At 43.5% G+C, this 20,885-nt stretch overlaps 1 protein-coding gene across 2 annotated transcripts in view; it reads right to left on the reverse strand.

The window, feature by feature from the left end:
• The window catches only part of ssbp4 (single stranded DNA binding protein 4), an 83,039-nt gene that overhangs the window by 13,168 nt on the left and 48,986 nt on the right, over nt 1–20,885 (reverse strand). For both annotated transcript variants that reach the window (XM_019270264.2, XM_019270265.2), the window contains exon 5: nt 9,081–9,170. In XM_019270264.2, coding sequence (XP_019125809.1) covers nt 9,081–9,170 — 90 coding nt within the window. The remainder of the gene's footprint in view (nt 1–9,080; nt 9,171–20,885) is intronic.

Consider the following 20,885-nt stretch of genomic DNA (forward strand, 5'->3'; position numbering starts at 1 on the left):
TTGCAATCACGTTGCTTTGCCACAGATTCTGGGTATTTTCAAGCACAATATTATTCTTCTAAATTCTGCCACGATGATGTCTGATCCGGTTTGAGAGAGGCTCTGCCGTCCAGCACCAAAAGAGGCCAAAGTGAGCTTCATTTTGGTGCTCACTTTCGCTCTACAGAGAGGTGCCAAATATTTGAACCCTATCAAACATCATTATTGCGAAACATAGAAAAAATGAGTCCCAGGTTGAAAATAACAAAAATTATTCTGTCTCTTAAATCCACTCTGGATTGATGACTCAGTTGCTGGTATGTGAACTGCAGCTTCAGTTTGCACTTTGCAAGGGAATAAACCGTTCCTTGAGAAAATCTCTCAGAGCAAACACTGCGTTAAGTACATTAAAGTGAATATAGTGTGAACTTTGACCTCGATGTCTCTTCCTACAGTAACCTCTGACTCCAGCAACAGCCGCTCCAATGAAGGACTGTTACTACCTGAACATCAGTACAGAGAAAGAGGACCACCCACTGCCACCCAGGGTTATCTACTAGTCTGCCAAAGCCTCCGTCAAGCACTCTGCTATCAGGTAACATTATAGGTGTGTGCATGTGTGTGTGAACTGTGCAACTGAGCGGTGATGAGTGCGAATATGAGATCGCCCTCCTTTTCACAGGTGAAAGCAGGATCTTCTTCTGTCAGGTGTTGAGTGTGTGTGTGCTGGTTTGAATACGTGCGTGCATGTATAGTATGTGGGGTGGGTGGAGGGGTGCTACTTCAACAGGTGTGTATATAACGTCACAGTGAAAAGCCAAAGGATTAGGGGATTACCCATGTGCAATATAACCTGAGACAGACACACACTCAAACACACCTTCAGACATGCTCTAATAGACTTGTTTGCATAATTTTGCATTCATTTTTCCATGCAGGAATAAAAGCATGTACACACGGTGAGGCTAGAATTGATAGTTTCTTTACTGATTTAACATTTCTGTTTAAAATATATAAAGAAATATACTTGATTAATCCAGAGATTATTGCTTACTACACACTATAAAGTGTACATGTACATGTTTTAATTATATTGCTTGTGTCATGAGCAGTCCAAACCAGGGCATTACATTTAAAGGGATATAAATTTAAAGCTTTTAAAAAGCTAGTCACATTTGAGCTGGAACCAAGCGGCAACCTCCACAAAACTGCAGTGTTTGAAAGTCTTTTTAGATGGTCTGGGAGGTGGAGGAGGCAGGACTGCCAACGTGGTGACGAATTTTGAGCTTCACAACGACTCATCGCAAATCTACAGGTAACGTCACGCATACACCGTCCATTTTTTATACTGTCAGTTGCTGGAACCAGAAAATGCTACCTGTACAGTTTTTATGTGACTATACCATCTGTAAAACTGATGGTTTGCTTTGGAGATAAATGAGACAGTCCTGGTGAAAACTTCTGCATTCATCACATTTATTCCCATGCCAGTTGGGTCAGTGTCTTTTTTTTTTTTTTAGTACTACTAGGGTGCCAAAGTCGTGGCTTATTGTCAGCAATTTGTTGCAATTTTCTGTCAGCCAGCTTTCATTAATCAACTAATTGTTTCAGCACCATCACACATAACAAGTGTAGACTTGTGCACCTCTTCTAAAGGAGGCAGCTGCACAGATACCTGCACACATGCTTCACACATGCACAGATTGCTCCCTTTAAATCTCTACCTTCCCTCCCTCTCTCCATACCCACACCCCCTCACTTTCCCACACTGCCCACTGCGCCCGCCCTCCCTGTGTGAGTGCTCTTCTGGCATGGCTGCGACGTTGGAGTGTCGACAGAGCTGAACACCAGGAACCTGTGGGCGCTGCCACACTGGGAAAATAAACATGCCTGACTGACAGCTTGAAACAAGTGCGTTCCCACAGGCACAGATACAGCGCTGCTGCTGCGCTGCCAGGTACACCGTATAAGAGCGCAGATTTTGGCAGGAGGGATGAGCTTGTACATACACGTGAAAACAATACTGCTCATGAGCAGAAGCACTTAGTTGTGGATTCAAAACCCTCTAAAGCGGCAGCAGGAGGCATCTCCAAACAGGTGCTTCCTGTCCTTTTGAGACATGGCAGTTGACTTTTCTTGCTGCGCCAAGTCTATACATCTCACCTGCTCATCTGAGAAGCAGTCACACCTTCAATAAAGCAGCTACACAACATGGAGCCGGTCAGTAATCTATTGCGGCAATCTGGAAATGTTTATCTAGTTGTACATGCAGTGTACTCTGGAAGTTATGACGTTTGTTCGGGTGCCACTGTGGTTGTTCTGCTACTCAGTGTGTGTATGTTTTGGGTGGTTAACACCAGCTGTACTGGCTCGCTCTGTCTCTCAGCAGGTTCACACTGGGGCTAATGCAGCGCTAGCTCTGTCTGACCTCAGAGGTTATTGTTGTTGACGTGCCAGTGTGTGTGTGTGTGTGTGTGTGTGTGTGTCTGTGTGTGTGTGTCTAACAAGACACCCCTGCGGGATCTGGCTGCACTGATCCAGCTGCAGCAGTCTGCTTCTCTTCCACACACACACACACACACACACACACACACACACACACACAGCCTAGTTTTACACACTTAGGAGCATCACCCTCACCGTAACCACCAGCTGCTACATGCTTAACACCAGCAATTACCTTAACCTACTTTACCCAAAAACCTGAAGTCTCAACCCTAAAATTTAATATTTAATCTTGTGAGGACCATCTTTTTGTTCCCAAATGGGACTTGAGTAATGTGGCTGTGTGGGCACATTTTTGTTGGTAATACACAATCTCATACACACACACACACGGACACACACACACACACACACACTGTGCTCCTCTCTTGTTCCTCTCTATAATATGCCATAATGGAGCATAGCTCCTCTGGCTGGGCCTCCCTGGGCCTTCCTGCTATTACATCTGAATGGGCCAGCATATGGCCTTTATGGCCGTACTGTTCTCTCTACAGGTCCCTGCAGAGTGAGGCAGAGAGAGAGAGCATTTCAACTGTCACAGAGGTGTACGCAGTACGAGTTTGAAAAGTAGCTCGGCTGGAGAGTGCGTGAGTGCGTTCGCGTGGCGTTGTTTGTGTATATCTGTAGGAGAGGGGGGGGAGAAGAAGGAGGAGGAGGAGGAGGGGGGGGGCACGGGGAGCGTTAAATGAAGCAATTAATAAAATCATTTTCTACCCGGCTAAGGAGATAACAGCTTGGCACAGTACCACAAACCCATCAACACAACCCCCCCCTCGCTTCCCCACCACTCATTTCAGCTTAAGGAAGACCCACACCGCTGCCCCTGATGGACCACTAAGAGAGAGAGAGGGAGAGATAGAGAGAGAAAAAGAGATGGAAGAGTAGCAGTCATCGGAGTTTTCTTTTTCTTGTTTACAGCTGCTAACACTAGAGGGCAGTGTGTAACTGCCGTCAAACTACTGGACACACACACACACACACACACACACACACACACACACACACAAACACAGAGCGAGAACACAAAGCAGCCTGCATCACTGAACACAACAAACAAAGCCAGGAGGAACAGAACCACACACACACACACACACACACACACACTCTCTCTCTCTCTGTGTCACACATTCTCTCTCTCACACACACACACACACACACACACACACACACACTCTCTAACACACACTCTCTCTCTCTCTCTCTGTGTCACACATTCTCTCTCTCTCTCACACACACACACACGCACACTCTCTCTCACACACACACACTCATTGTCATTCCTCGCTAACATTCCAGAGAGAGAGCGACGGTGGCAGCAGTAGGTCTCCTGCTAGCTCATGGTATACAGCATGGCAACACGTCAGCTCCGAGATGGGAGCACACTATCAGGAGTGTTTTCTCCCCAGAGGACGGCCGTGAAAACGCTGACAGCCGTTTAAGCATGTTAGGATGGCACCAAATGATTTATATACGTCTGCGATCCCCTCCTTAGCTGTGAGGAACGTTCAGAGCTTACAGACCAAGTTTCACCAACACACAGGGAAAAGAAAAATGTGTTTGTGTTGAGAGGGAGTTCTCACGTCTGTATCTAAACAGATAAAACATAGCGTATCGGAAACATGCTGCTGATAGGGATGGAGCACGCACAGTAGGAGACAAAGGCTACATTGAAATCAGTGTTTAACTGTAGTGACTGTTATCAATGCGTTTGAACTGAGTCTAACAAGAGCTACAGGCAGACAATGGATGGAGAAAATGTTTGCCGAGGACTCGTTTCCAAGTGTCTGTCATTCAAGGAGAATTGTTAGGTATCATTTTTGTTGCCGTCCTCTCATGGATAAGCAGTGACGATAAGAGTCAAAGACAGTTTCTACTCCTCAATGGCTTTCAGTTCAGGCAGGAGTGAAAAGTTTTACCTGCACACTCTCATCTGGGTCTTTTTTGAATCTTCTGTTCACGGCACTTACTTTAGATACGGTGGAAAAAAATAAGATTAAAATGTTTCACGGTGCCTTTTGTACACAATCTGTTGCCGTCTTTTGTCCAGTGGTCATAGAAGTCAAACACTTTATCAGATGCCGGGACTGTTTTGTGTCCAAGAAAAGCCAACCTAACAACCTTGTGACTATCAGCGTGCCACATCCTCCACCAAAAGAATCCAACGCTGACCCCGACCAAACACTAAGATTTTGACCCTTGCTGATAATAAACAATACTCGAGCCTCCATTCTTCAGCCATCTCTGCAGGATTCTTAGTCTGCCGTTCACGTTTTTAAAGCACTTCACCTTATTTATCCGCATCTTTGTAGTACAACTGACCAGAATGAACCCTGAGATCAGTCTTACCTTTGATAAATAAATTACACAGAGCAGATGTCTCCCTAATTCACCATGTGCCTGCCATGTGTCAGCTTTGAACAGGTTCTTAAAATTTGTCTTTGATACCTGGGTTGCTTGTTCTTAAATGTGTAATCAAACCTAATCCTCTTGTTGTGCTTTTGGTGTTGTCCCTGAAGAGCCGCAATTACCTGCAGTAAAACACGCTGCCCTTGACTTCGGATCCCTTTTTTGGCAAGAGGAGCCATTCCAGTTTAGTAGAAAGAGGCTGCCCCACCCTAACTGGTTTACAGACTTAATGGAGCGCATTAAGTTTCGGAGTACCTGACGTACCACGTGTAGATCAGAGAATAAGGTCAACAAAGAGGGATTTCTGGGGCATTATTTGACAGATGGACCATATAAATCTCTAAAGAGCACATTTTATCTAATTTGCTTTTCCCTGGATAGACGCCTAACACTCTTATTTACACTGGTTTCTTCCAGATTTTGCCGCCTTTTCTCATTATTTAGTCCAGTTGTCTATACATCTGCGCTACATTTGCATGCATTGTAATTCACCGCCGTGAATTTGAACACTTTCCTGATATATTTTATCTCTTTGTATGGAGCAGCAGATGGGAGGTGAATCTATCAACTGTCCACTATTGTTGTCAGCTGTCATTTTTGTGATCACACATCTCCAAAGTCCAATAAAAAAAAAAATCTGAAAGACTTTCCTGATGTCTCTGTCGTGTCCTCTCCTCTCCTCCACTCTCTGCTACTTTCTTTTTTCTCCTCCTCCCTGTCATTAACTCTGTCTCTCCTCGCAGCCTCTCCTCCCTCTTTCTCCTCCCCCTGTCATCTCCCCTTTTGCTTGTCCTCCCCAGAGGGCCATGATGCAGCAGAAATGGACTTTACGCTGAGAGGAGAGGAGAATTATCGTATATATTGTACATATATATATACAAAGAAAGAGATCCTCGCAGCGTCTCTCTGCTATTTTTGCCACTTTTTTCCATTTCTTCTCCTCTCCTCCTTTCTTCTCTCTCATGCCCAGCTCATCCTGCAGCTACAGATTAAGGGAGCACGGGAGCGAACAACCTCCTCCTCCTCCCTCCACCACCATTTTCCTTCACTGTCCCTCCTTTGCCCCTCATCCCTCTCTCTCAGGACCGCAGCCAATAACAGTGTTGGGGTCACCTATGTTAATTACCCCGCAAGCGCAACTGGGAAAAAAAAAAGAAAATCTGCAACATACACAGAGCGCATGTGAACAGTTCACACAGAACGGAGTCGGTGAGTAAGCATGTGTCACTGAGGCAGTGTGTGTGAGAGCGAGAAAATAATAGTTTCAAAGACAAGGGAAATGGAGAGAGTGAGGAAATGTCATGGAGAAGGATGCCAGGCGTACGAAGGAGAGAGGAGAGGGAGAAGGGGGTGAGAGGAAGTAGAGACCTGGAGCTGAGACAAGAAATGACTAAAGCACGCAGACAAATCAGTTTTAGTTGATACAATCCATTCAAAACTCCAGATCAAAAAGCATTTTTGAGGTTTGAATCTGATGCACTAACATGGACAGACCTTAGCTCTGGTGTAACTGAGAGCAGTGAGTAAAATCTCAATAACATGCAAAAGGGAAAGATTAAAAAAAAAAAACCCTGCTTTCCCTTCACCTGAATGAATAAATGAAGTGCAGAAAACTCAGTAGCCTGCAGTTTCAGCGCCGACCGCAGCCATTAGTCCACCAGGGAGTGAATGTCAGCTACCAGAGCAGTGTGTGTGGTTTTAGCTCGAGCTGAAGTTGAAAGATGCCATATGGACGTACTACAACACATTTAAATATGCTGCTGTTCTGGCAACACTGCATGCTTAATTTAGGGAAAACTGATGTAAAGTTTGGAGAGGCGGCACAGAACATTTTGTCTGTGTGCGTTATGCAGACTCTCTGTTCACACTTTTTTTGTTTTCTTTACCTTTGTGTGCATTGCTGCTCGGATTAGCTGAGCTAAGCAAGGAGGATGAATATTGCTCTCCACTCTCCTCGCCCCATCCTGTCTGTTTGGCTGTCTGTCTCTGTCTGCCTGTCTGTCTGTCTGTCTGTCTGCTTGTCTGTCTGTCTGTCTGTCTGTCTGTCCGCCATGCGCACAGGGTCTATTTATAGAAAGCAATGTCACTCATGCAACACCATCAGATAGCTTTCTCCCTGGCCTGCTCACTGCTCATACATCATTAACATTCTCCACGACCCCTGCACACACACACACACACACACACACACACACACACACACACACACACACACACACACCCCACACACACGCACACACACACCACACGACATGCTGCCAATCAACCTGTACGAGGCAACACAGGCAAATGGCGATACAGTTCTACCCTGTATTTACACATCATCAGACGTACTAAACGTCCAGTGGGAGCAAATGTGTAAAACATGCTTAATCATTAATCATATGAGGAGCAAGTAGATAACAAAAAATAACTTTGACGTTTGAAGTTATTAGACCTGCAATTACATTTAATTAATCTGTAGAAAGAATCTCACAATGGTCAAAACAGAGAAAAAAAGGCAAATTGTCACATTTGAGAAGGAACTGACTGATGTTTGACACGTTTGCTTGATAAATAAACTGAAAGTGATGAATTGATTATCAAAATAGTCAGTTAATTGTATGATTAAGAGCCTACTGATTTCAGCACTATTTTCATCACACTGTCATGGAATACAGGTTTGGTGGAAATACACTTCTTCTCTTTCCTGTGTTTCTTAATTTCTGCAGCTAGGGGCAGCTAGGGGTCTCTCACTGTCTCATCGTAACACTATCAGAGTCGTAGTTTGATGATGCACCGTAGGATCATGGGAGTTGTTGTTAACAAGCACTATTACAGATGAAAATATATCTGAAGCGGTAAAAATCATGTAGTAATGTATTGAGGCTTGTTACGTGTTACGCAAAGTCACGTTCACCAACTTTCTTCATCACTCTCGGGCAAAGTGGACATGACGCCAATCCAGTTTAAAGTTTAAATACATACATTTTCCACTTCTGTTTCTGTATATAGATAGACATACAAAGGTAAAATGCATTAATGAGCTTTAAAGATCCTAATATGTGAATTCTGTTTTTAGACAGAGCTATGCTAGATGTTTCCCCCGTTTCCAGTCTTTGTGCTAAGCTAGGCTAATTGGCTGCTGGCAGCAGATTCATATTTACCACACAAACATAAGAATCATATTAATCTTCTCATTTGACTTTCAGCAAGAAAGCAAATAAAATGTTGAACGATTCCTTTAAAGGCTTTTATCCAAGAAAGAAAGATGAGTGTTATGGAGGTGGAGTCTTGCTCATCGACACGTAAGTAGGGATTAAAATGACTTTCAACCTTCTACCTGCCCTGCCTACCTTAAAAAAGACACAACCAGATTTATTCCTTTACTTTCATCAAACTGTAAATGCTCCAAAAGCTTAGACTGGCAATAATATGAGACAATACAAGATATGTCATAAAATCTAATATTTGCAAATGATTTTTATGCCCAACTACTGTTCCACTTAAACAATTTCCTTGATAGTAATAGTCTTTTAGATGCATTTATAGTAGTGTAGCAATTTTAAGCGAATACGCTTCTTTCAGTTACCTTGTCACCTGAGTGCCAATTCAGTGAATATCTCTGGGTGTGCAGATATTTTAAGTGTTACTAGTTTAATGTGTGTCAGAGTGTCAGGGGCTTGTGTGTGCATGTTTGTGTATGAGAGAGAGAGAGAGACAGGAGAGAGTGATGGAAACAGAGAGAGAGTGTGTGTGACCCCGTCAGCCTCAGAGACAGCCTTCAGAGAACAGTGATGACAGGAGGAATTAGTGAAGCAACGCGAACCAGAGAAAATAGCCTCGTCCTCTCTCTTCCACTCTCCTCTCCTCTCCACATCTAGTAGCACCTTCACTCGCTCACTAAAGCGATATTTCATATTTGGGCAAGATATCGCAAAAAAGGAGTCGGTTAATTGTATCTACAGCGTGACAGAGAGCACGAGGAGTTAACAAACAAGCCGAGCATGGACATATGGGACAGAGGCTGAGAGACAGAGAAGGGAACACATCTGGACAGGGATTAGGACAGCTAAAGAGGCTAAAAAAGGAGGAGGAGACAGAAGGATAGGCTTAGTGATGGTTATGGGAGGAGCAGGGGAGCTGTCAGTAGCGGGTGATGGGTAAAGGTGGGGGTGGATGAGGTCAGGGGAGAAACTTCTTTTTCTTACTTGAAAGAAGCCCGGGGGCATCGGTCCACCTGGCATGCCATCATTGGGTGGCATGTTGCCCATCACTGGACTGGGAGCAGCGGCCGCACTCTGAAAAACACACAGGAAAGCACACTCTCAGCATTCATGTTCAATGGAGCAACACAATCAGCAAGGTGTTAAAATAATCGTGTTGGAAAGAGAGATACGGCGCACAGAAATTGTTCGCAAACAAAACTCGCGACTCGCTGATTACACTCGCCGAATTTCTGGACACAAATGGAACAATTACTGACAACTGATGAAGATATGATTATTTAGTCACAGTGATAAATTATTTGATTAAGACACAAAATTATCTGGGCAGAGAAGATGCAGATACTTTAGGGAGGCTTCAGCGTGCCTCCAGTGGACTGCAGTTTGCAGTCTGACTGCAACAGACAGCCGAATCAATTGTACCTTTTCAGACCTAGCTGGACTCGAAAATGTAAGTTATGGAGGAACAGGAAGAGTCACACAAATTGTGCAGCTCTTGTTGCGTTCTCCAAAACACAGAAGACAAACTCTTTTCAGATTTACTTTACTGAGCTGTACAAACAATCTGTTCCTCTCTAGCAAAGTTTCAAACGGTTGCTGACCAACACAAACAAGGTGTACAGATTGTACATTTACGCCATGTCTGACGCTCCTCAACTCAAAACTCAACACTCCCTGCAGATTGTTTGAAATTAAAAGCCTTCAAGTGGTGCCCTTCATGTTGGGTTACACATCAAATGTCAAAGTTTCGATACCCAAAACAATGTCCTTTTCAGAACGCTAATTTGCAGATGACAGACGTGTTTTTCATCAAGGACTCTTAAAAAACGTCTTGCCAGCTTTCAACAGTTTTTATACTCAATGTGACAGACACGTTTCATTAAGTAAAAGTATTGTGGTTCATTATCCAGCCCACCCTCATGCTTTGGTGGATTTTGCTCCATACTGAGGAACAACGTAACAAAAAATTATAAATCAGTATCACAGTCTTGATTTATACAGAGTAGCCTTTATCTACTCTAGTTTGAATATGGCCTCCAAATATGTTTCTGGCAATATTTCCTTCATCTTTGCTCTCAATCACAATCAATTTTCAACATCAAGGAGAAGACAGATGTGACACTCACTACTCTGGTTTTCTTCTGAGCTGGTGAGCCTGACAGTCTGCGTTTTGGTTGCTTTGTCTGAGCTCTGAGACATTCACAACGTGATGAGAGGCGGAAACAAACAAAAAAACATATGCAGAGATCCAATTTTCAATCACAATGTGGAGCCAGTTTGTGAGCTACAGGACGGTCCAGTGTTGTGAAAGAGGGATTATAAAGCTACAAACAGTCCTTCCACGCTGACACGCTGCCAGTGACCACAGGACTTTGCATAACCAGAACTAAATTTAACCATGGATCATACCATAAATCATTGTGTTGATTACGTTGGAGGACTTGTTGCAGGCATTGTTGCTTTAATAATACTAATATTGCTCTTTTCTGTTAGCTACCAAACAACTATAGATGCTCAACAAAATCTACAAACACACACACTCACACAGTACTCTCCTCCGGCCCCTCCCCCCACTGTAACTAGAGCTCCACTTCCAGAGCAAACAATCCCTCCATCCCTCGGCTGACCCACACGGCCCGACACTAACTAACAGGGCCCGGGGCCATGAGGCAGGACACACACACACACGCACTACTACTACCACCACCACACAAACACACGGCGGAGAGAGTGTGTGAGTCTGTGGGATTTACAGAGTGTGGATGTGGACATATCCACAGGAGTGAGAGTGAGAGAGAGAGAGCGAGCGAGGACATTTAAACAGATGAAGCTGGCAAACGAGAGATGGAGAGTGAGCGGAGACAGAGGGATCTCTCAAGGGGTGATGAGAGGTCAGACAGCGAGGAACAGGTCTATATATGTATGTGAACTGTATCAGCAGACAAGTGTGAAGAGGGAGAAGTCAAGAGTACCCACCAAACAGAAAGTAAAGGAGCTAACTTGCCCCCAGCATCACAAAGTTATTCATGGTAATTCATGTTATTTAGTGGAGGCAGAGGCAGCCTAATATCTGACCTGGGTTAACCTTAGATGGACATTAACTCCACTGATATGAGGGGTATGGATAGTTTTCTGCCTTTTACCTCTTGGTATCTCCGTCCAGATTATATTCAGTCTTAAAGGGTCTTGTAGCTCGTACATCGTGGCTTTTCTTACATCTGTTTGTCAGTGTGTGTGTAATGTGTGTTATGGTCACATCACTGCAATATAAAAATGTGTTTTTTAAAAAACAAGAGTGTAAAGTGTGAACTTTGCTTTCCCTTTTCAATGGCTGCTGCTTGTTATGTGGTGTTCTGTCTGTTTGGGTCCGCTGTGGTCAAGCACGTTTTGCATCGAGTCTAATTACTCTGGTGTGTATTTAGATGTGGTCTGACTGTCCTTGGATCTGTTGGCGAATACGAAGAAGTGATTTTCCAGTGGTCTGTCTCGGATCGTGTTGTAAAGATTCACATTTTCTTTTGATTTTGATATCTTTCTCCCCTCTTACCTCAGCACTGATTAGTTCTTTCTTCCTTTGTTCACTCCTCATTTACCTGATTGAGTTCACCTGTTCACTCCTGCGCACCCTTTGACTCACTCTTTTTCTGATCACAACATGGGGCTGCAGCGCTGGTAAGCACTTTCTTTCTCTTCGGTTTGTGGATTCTTTTATTTTAACTAAGAACACTTATCCTTGCCGCTTAATAATTTTGACCTAAATTCAAATTTCCATCTTTGTTTCTTTAAGTTCTGAGTAATGTGTCTTTGCCCCTCTTTTATGTTAGTTAGTATGAGTTTGAAAATAAATCTTTGCAAAGAAGAGCCTCGCGGCTGATGGATTCTGACCGATGCCCATGACGATGGCACACCTACAGTATTCTCCCCTTAACTGCCCTCTTTAACAAATCAGCCATAACTGAATGAATAAATGAATTTGATGGACAGGATCTCCTACAAAACCACACCTCTGACCTCAGCTGGACCTTTATAAAGTGCATAATGTTGAACTGTTACCGGACAATGGGACAATGGGAAAAACACAAGCGCGCAGTTAACCAGCTGCGGCGTATCAAAGAGCATTATCTACTAAGGAGGGAGAGAGAGAAAAGAAGGATAGAAATGAAAACGAGAGGTAGCTGGATGGCAGGAGAGGAGGAAGAGTGAATGGAAGTGGTGCTGGCATCTAAGTGTATGTGTGGCGAGCGAGTGTGTGCATGCGAGTGTGTGTGTGTGTGTGTGTGGCTGCCTGCCTCAACCAGCCAATGAGGCTCCACAGTACTCAGGTGAAGCAGCAGCAAAAGGCCCCTTCTCCTAGTTGCCATGACAACCCCGACCTCAGCTCCTGCTCTCCAGTGCCCATTAAAACCCTCAGGCCGTCAATCATCAGCATGGCCAGGGAGCAGAGAGAGGGAAAGAGAGAGAGAGAAGGAGAGAGAGAGGGAAAAGAAAGAGAGAATAAGAAACAGAGATGGAGTTTAAAGCAGCCTGTGGCTTTTGATAGCTGCCCTGTTTGCCACTATCTCCCTCTTTCTCTCGTCTCTGCACACAAACAAACCCGACACACAACACCTGAACAGTGTTAACACCTCACACACACATCGCACTCCTCTGTCTCACTCCCTTCTCCCCACCTCCATAAAACCATTAGGGCTTTATAACGTTATCTTCATTCCTTTCAAATAAATTCTCATGCGAGCAACCGTCATTCAGCACCCAGTTTTAACTAATGATCCCACTCGTTTGCTGAACACGTCTTAAATCTGCATCCATAACTCCGCCATACTGGAAAAAGAGTTTCTGGATCAATTAAGTATTTGATTTTTTTTTTATCTTAATCTTTCTGTTATGTTCTTTCTTCCAGCGTCTTTTCTGTGCACAAATATAGAAATATTTTTATATTTTTCATGTCTCTGTTTACAATTTGAAGGCATGTTGAAAAGTGAAAAGCTCCTGAACGCCTCAGAGATCAGGGACCAATCTGTTTAAAGGAGTAGCTCAACATTTTAGGGAAAAACACTTCACATCCCTTCTTGAAAAGCGGTTAGCTCAGTTCTCCCCAAAGATAACCAGTAACCATGACGCTCACTATTAAACACGTTATGTCTCTCAAAGTGTTCTAAAAAAATCAGCACGTAACCGTCCTAAAACCACAACTTCCCATTTTTGTCTGGATTAAACACATGCGATGAATTAATGAGCTTTAAAGGTGCTTGTGGATGGATTTTGTTACCTTTGGACAGAGTTAGTCCAAGTGTATCGAATATCAAATTATTCCACTAAAGGTTGGGAATTACTGCTCTTTCAAACTTCACCAGATTTGCATGAGCTATATATGCAGTTTTCATGTTTTTAAAAATGTCGATGTGACTACTATTTATTATTTAAAATGTTTCTTATTTTCCAAACACCACAGGGTTTTTTATTATCTGCGTTGTTTCAGGTCTAATCTCACTCATCTACAAATTCAAACTGTAGACAGACACTTCTTCTCTCTGAGACAAATGAGTATAGTCCTTCTGTAGTTATGATCTAACAGAAGGGGGCTGCTCTCCTTTCGCCCCTGGTTGTGATCCTCTTTAGCACCACAGCGGAGACTGTTTGGCTAGCTGGCTTGCTGGATGGCCCACAGACAGTGAGTGAGCGGCTCTATCTGTCCGGTGATCAGACCTCGGCTTCCAGGGGGTAATGGATCTGCTGTTATCTGGGTCCAGACAAGCAGGCCAACACACTGCTACCTGCTGGCCACAACAACGCTGATACCGACCTGTTAGTGCTTTTGTACTTGTAGTGTGTCTGTGAATATGTGTGTGTGTGTGTGTGTGTGTTTCAAATCGCGAAGGCTCAGCCTGACCTGCCTGGACTGACTGTACGGTCTACAGCGACCTCCACACACATTCACAAACACTGTAACGTGTTCACAAACACATAAAAATGTTAAAAGTCCACACTGGCGCCCTAAGGCTCTGAACACAAAGTCTCTCTCACACACTCACAGTTCAGTCCAACTCTTCTATGAGCTTACATTATTCACTCAAGGCTCCCTGTGTCTCGCTCATTCTTCTGTTTATATCTGCTACGTTCTCTCTTTCTCTCTTTTCATTCTTTGTCGGCTCCACAGCTACACAAAAAAAGCACACACTGTGAATATTGCTGAAAAAGCAGACGGGTTGGAGCTGTTAATGTAAAGAGCTTGTCCTTGGTTCGAGCAGACTGCAAAGACCGGGTGAGGATTAATCAGAAATTTAAAAAAAGAAGAAAAAAAAAAGACTGAGCTGTGCCGACATAAAGAGGGATGTGTATGTACGCAAGTATTGACATATGAATGAAAAAAAAAATATATATATATATAGTTTCTGCAGCTCACAGACAAACTGTTGGTTTCATTAGTCCTTGTGCATCTCTGTAACCAAACAAGGAATTCATCTCCTCCTAACTGCCGTCACCCTTTCCCCATTTGTCCTTCTGTCACAGCCCTCTTTCTCCTCCACTCCCCTCATCTTCGAGTGCTCCAATAACTCTGTCAGTGAAGTCAACTCTATAAAGATTAGCAGAGAGGCGGGAGTGTGTAAGCAGGGCTGCCGGCCGACAGACGGGATCGATGGAAGACGGAGAGCTGTCGGAGCTGCTCTGCCGGGAAACCCAACTCCCAACCCTGCAACGTGGAAATGCCCTCGATATGCACAGGCATGCACACGCGCATACACACAACAGGTATGCAGCCAAATATGCTCACACACACACACACACACACACTGTGACTATGCATGGGAGCATGCTGTACATATCACACACACACATATGACACTGCCTTCCCATAGCTCCAGCAGCTGTTATGTCAATCAGGTGAATTAATTACCGGTAAACAAAGCTACTTGGGATCCCCCCACAGAACACATACAAACACAGACATACACATAACCCTCTTCTCTGTATCCCAAGCATCTTTTCCCAGCATCAGGGCCCCAGGAGCCTGGAGCCGCCTCCCAGCTACCAGGCACCGCTTGGAGCTGGAAGCCCAGAGGGAAAGCGCTGTGGCTGGGGGACTTTACTCTAGTTCTCCCACTGCTGCCCCGGAGCACCTGCCTTTACTCCTGCTGCTGCCTCTCAGGCTAACCAATCAACCTATGACAATTCACACATACCACCTGACAGGAGAGACAGCACACTCTGCAGTGTCACACACACATGATTGTGCACACAGACATCTGAAAAAAAAAAAAAACAGTTTGAGAAGAAGCAAACAAATGCAGGAGCACAGAGAGAGCTGCTTGTCAATTCCTGCTTCCTGTAAACATGATATTGATGTGGTGACTCTGTGGGCTGGATGGCAACTGACAGGTTGAAGGGAGGGATCCATACCCACACGACAGACAAAACAAGCCCAAATAAACAGAAAAAGAAAAACAAGCAAACAAAAACACGGAGACACAGAACGATTAAAAGTCAGACTGCACTTGAAAACAATTGATAATTCATGTTTAGAGGATAATTCGGTCATCGTTCCAATGAATCATGACGCTGAACTGAGTTCAATGAGAATCATCTAAAAAGAAATAAGAGTAGTCAAACCTCCAGGTAAGAGACCTTTGACCTTCTGTACTTGCCGTAGATCTGGTTCTCTCTCATCACCCGACTGAACATTTCATGCCCCACTACACTTTGGTGTTTCTTCAGGATACAGTGAAACCATCATCAACAGAAATCATCATTACCAATAGAAACAATGGTTAAAATGCTGTTGTATGATAAGTAAGTCCTGCACCGCTTTAATATATCACTAGTTCAAAGTAGTCAGCAACTATTTAGGCTACATTCATACGAGACCAGGCGCTGCAGCAAATCACTGCAATGTCCAGCGGTGTGTGAGGCGGCTGATGGTTGTGTCTATTTGTGCTGGACTTAACCGCTGTGGAACAATCAGAAAATAACTTTTTATTTTATGATTAACCGGCTTTCTAGATGTCAACATTCCCTCACTCTCATTCACAGTCTATGTCTCCCGACCAAAGCTCATTTTCTCTCTCTTAAACCAAAAAGAAACTTCTTTGTGTCACTACTTGGCAAGCCAGACACAGATTTAGGAACTGGGTATATGAAATAAACAAACCCAGAACACAACAGGTAGAGTATCAGAGTTTAGTCCATGAATCCACCTGGATAGTCACAGTTTCAGTGACATTTCGGGCTGACTGTAGAGGGGTTTGCCTGACATGAGCAGCTACAGTGTGACATCCGGTTGTGTGTTTTCCAAAAGTTGGGTCCAGTTCAACTTCTCCGCCCCAGGACCACCAACAAAAACACAGCGGACCACACCGCCATAGCCAAAACGGACTTCCCTCACTCAAAAAAATGTAAAAAGAGTTTCATGCAGCTTTCATGATGCAGAGATGCCAAATATTGGAAATATTGGCAATATCATTAAACTGCATTTATAGGATAAACGCTTCATTAGTTAATCAAAGAATAATCAACATATTCATTGATGATGAAAATGATCTTCAACAAGACTGTTGAAACTAGGAGGCGTTAGAAGGAAGGACCTTTAGTGCTAAACTATAAGGTAAATGAAAGTGACACAAACATAAACTGTAAAACATATTATTGATGTAAAGTAATTTAGTGGCTGGCCTCTTGACATATACACACATATACAGAAGCGTAAACACACACACACACACACATTCAGAAGCATTTATTGGCAGTGTCGGTAGATAATGACCAAAGGTTGGCGATGGCCTGCTGCTTGCTCTGGTGACCCTTTCTAACACAGGTCCCCCCTGCTGGCACTGATCTTTAATTACACACACACACACGCACCGCCGACACAAAACACAAAGTGCACATACACACACTTATATGCACACCCACCCCCTCCGCCCGTGGCCTTTCACTCCCTCATTAGGCAGTTGGTGTTGGGTGGAAAGCCACCAGAGCACCAGAGGACAGGGTGTCATGATGACGCTCGTCCACACACACACAGTCACACACACACACTTGAAAGAGGCAGACTTCCACATGCACTCAAAGCTATATGCCTAATTGAAGATTATTAATGCTGCTAATTAGTGAATAATAGAATGCTTGGAGCTTGGAGACGGAACCTAATGTGAAGAATACCGTAGAAGAATGAAAGGTGGGTAAGTGTTTGTCTCAGAAAGAGAGGGCGGGAGACACGAGAGAGAGGGAAAATTATTTTATCATGCTCTATCTGCCTCCTGTCATCTGAAATAACTGGCTGGTGTCACACTACCCCAGCTATTATTGACTGAGCCCAGACGTGGACTTGGATTGTAGATTCAGCCACCGCTCAGCTCTGGAGATCAGAGAGGGCTGAAGATCAGGACAGAGCAGGTAGATCATCCCCTGAAAGGCCACTTCACAGGTGAAGGGGCACTAAAAGCTGTACGTGATGATGTGAGATTTTTATTTCTGGGTGTACTTCATCGCCTTTTAACTCTGAAAACAAATGTACGTAAATATTCCTGGGTGTAAAACATCTAAACATTTGCAATAAGTGGCAGATTCACATGTCAGTACCTCAGAATCAAAGAGCAAGTCTGTCTTTTATCTGCTGCCCTTTTTACGCCAACGTTTATACGGAGAGAGAGATCCAATTTAAAAGAAGCCCGCAGAAGTTCTTGCTCAGCGTCTGTAGACCAGAATGCAATGCAGCAAAGAGATATACTGCATTTTGCCAACCAGGCAGATGATGCTCACTATTTTCAGCTACAAAACCTCAACCTCTGTCACCGCTTTCATTGTCACTTTTTACTCTGTCCACCTACACGTAAAAAAAAGAAGAAGAATCCAACAGGTTCAGAGCAGACGTCTGAGGTTTGTAGAATATAATTCTAGGAAACGTTGATGGACAGCTGGTACCACAACTCTGTAAATTATGAACAATGCATCACCCAAAAAAGACTCCAGGAATGCACTATACATCCCAGACTGATGATAAACAACAGCATTAGAGGATCCTTTAACAAGCACTGTACAGTAGATGTGCACACACTGAAGCTCACACATACGTGGTGCGTCTGTATTTGCATGACACAATGACATTTACTGAGCAGTTACATTTACATATCTGCAAATATTTATTTGCTGTAGGTTCAGATATCTACGCTCATGTCCCTACATCCAACTAACATAATTAGTTGAAAACAGAGTTTTCAACTAATTATGTTCTGCGTGTTTAAATAGACTTCTCTCGTACGTGTTCTTCATGTACACTTTTACATATTATGGAATATTTCTTGACAGATTGTGCAAGAATGAAACGGCACAGAGGAGAATGATAATCTGCAAAATGATTGTTCTCACTGGTCTTAGCAACACCTTCGGAAATAATAATAATAATAATAATAATAATAATAATAATAATAATAAAAGAAGCTTTCTACACACAAGCGTTGCATTGTGATCATCAGTGCTGCTGTTTTTTTCTTAAAGAGTTTTGTATTAAACATGCATCATTTCCTGTTTATGTATCAAATGTGCACATTTCCAAGAACACTGAATACCAGCAACAGAAACTAGCACAGGAGGAGAGGTCACACACACTTAATGGTGAATTCTTCGAAGTGGCTGTTCTTGCTATTCAAGACGAACACGTATGCGTCTCCTCGTTGCTTTCAGTCGGCCTGAAAAAAAACCTCACTCCTTTTTTGCCATTCAGCAAAATGCTGCGTTGTTGTGATGTGCTGTAGCTATTATCGCTGTTTTTAATGCCTGATAAGACACTGACTGCCTAATCACAGTGGCCCAGTTCATGTATGTTGAGTCATGTGTATGTTTCCAGCATAGGAAGGACTCCTCATAGACCTTTAGACCTTAAATAAGTGCAAAAGGCTTACAGGAGTTGTCAGATGAATTAACTACTATATCAAAAAGAAGGGATTACCAAAATGAAACTTGTATTTGCAAAAAGTTACTGATTCTTCATTTATAGAAACTAAAATGTAAAAGTTTTAAAGAAACGTATTTTTAAGGACTACAGACTATAGAAACACATGTATCTTTACAGACTGAACGATGCTGTCCATTAATTTTGCTGCAGTTTATCTAACCTACAGACTCACTTTCACACTTGCTACTGTTGGAATCTGTTGCAGCTCAAACTTTGCCAAGATTTAATAATATAACATAACACTTTATCAGCCAGACCTCCTACGGGACTATTAAAAATGAAAAGAGTCTCTGGCAACCTTGTTAGCAATATCTACCTCCTCCTTATTCTTTGGCATTCTTTCATATTCTCCCGCTCACTTCTTCTTTTCTCTCTCTCTCCCTCTCTCTCTCTCTCTTTCTCATGTTATGCTCACACAACTGGATTTTATTTCTGCAGAGCTGAGAAGGTGCAAGATGAAAAGGAGAGGGAAGTGGTGGTTCGGTATACTGTGAACATAGAAAATGGGAAGAGAGAGAGAGAGCGCACAGCCGGGGAGTTACAGTCGAGGTGTACACATCCTATAGCGCCTAAAGCAACATGGTGGACCTGAAAAGCTGAAGTCAGACGTCTTTAGCTCCAAACAGTTAAAGAATTACCATATATTATCCTGCATAATGTGGTAATAGTGAAAATGGGCTGAGTAAACACTGTGCAGGGGAGACAGAATAAGAGAGATATTGGGGAAAATGTAACGTCTAGCCTACGACTGAATTTATTCTGATTTACTGTAACAATAGATACACGCCTGCACATTTGACATTCAGGCCAAATTCTCACCCGTCTGTGCGTCTGACACTTATGTTTAGCCCAACAGAAACAGACCAGACATTTAAAACCATCTCACGACAGTCTGATCCACTCACCCCATTTCTATTTTAGAGTATACGTGCGTCTGTGTGTGTGTGTGTGTGTGTCGGACCAGGCGGGAAGAGGCATTCCCATAGGAGCAGTCCTCCTGAGCGCCAGACATTGGGGGGTTGGGTGTGTGAGACAGAAACACACACACGCACACAGACATGCTACCAATTCCCATTTTATATCCCGGAGGCACCACCGTGTGGACCAACTCCACCTGAAGGCTCACAAACGATGAGATCAGATTCAAATATTTTGATAAATTCACATGAAACTTTTACACTCCGATGCAGCGATGGGGATTCTCGTGTGTCTCATTGTGCGTCAGCTCCTCCGTCAAACTAGGGCTTACGTTGTAAGACTCACATACAGACTTCAGGAGGATCAAGCAGTCAGTTTACCCAACAACCTTTAACAAGAACATTTACAATCACCACCGTTTATTAAAAATGTCTGACCATCTTTATATTCCTTTTAGAAGCTTCATATCGGCAATTCCTCCTTTTTGGTGACGTGTTGTGTTGCAATTTTTAGACAAAATCAACATTTCTTTGCACACTTAATGACCATTTAAACAACCATGTGTACATTGGAGTGAGCATCAAGAGGTTTACAGGCTTGTAACAACAAAAAAACAGACATGTCAAACATTGTCTGTCCTCTCCAAACAGTGTTCAGAAGTCTGATGCCAAGTTGACAGCCTGATCAGCTGTCCTGGTTCAGGTTCGAAGCTAATTCAGGTTTGGATGTTTAAACCCAGTGGCCTTGAGGACCCAGGAGCCAAACACCACCTAACCCTGTCTCCTGCCAGACAGGAGGAGGAGGAGGAGAGGGAGGAGAAGGAGGAGGAGGAGGAGGAGGTGAGTGGAGACAGCAAACCACATTCCCAAGACAATGGACGGTCTGTGGGACTTGCTGAAACTCTGAGGGCCCGGGGGCACGTT

This window comes from Larimichthys crocea, chromosome XVII (genome assembly GCF_000972845.2).
Source record: "Larimichthys crocea isolate SSNF chromosome XVII, L_crocea_2.0, whole genome shotgun sequence".
NCBI lineage: Eukaryota > Metazoa > Chordata > Actinopteri > Sciaenidae > Larimichthys > Larimichthys crocea.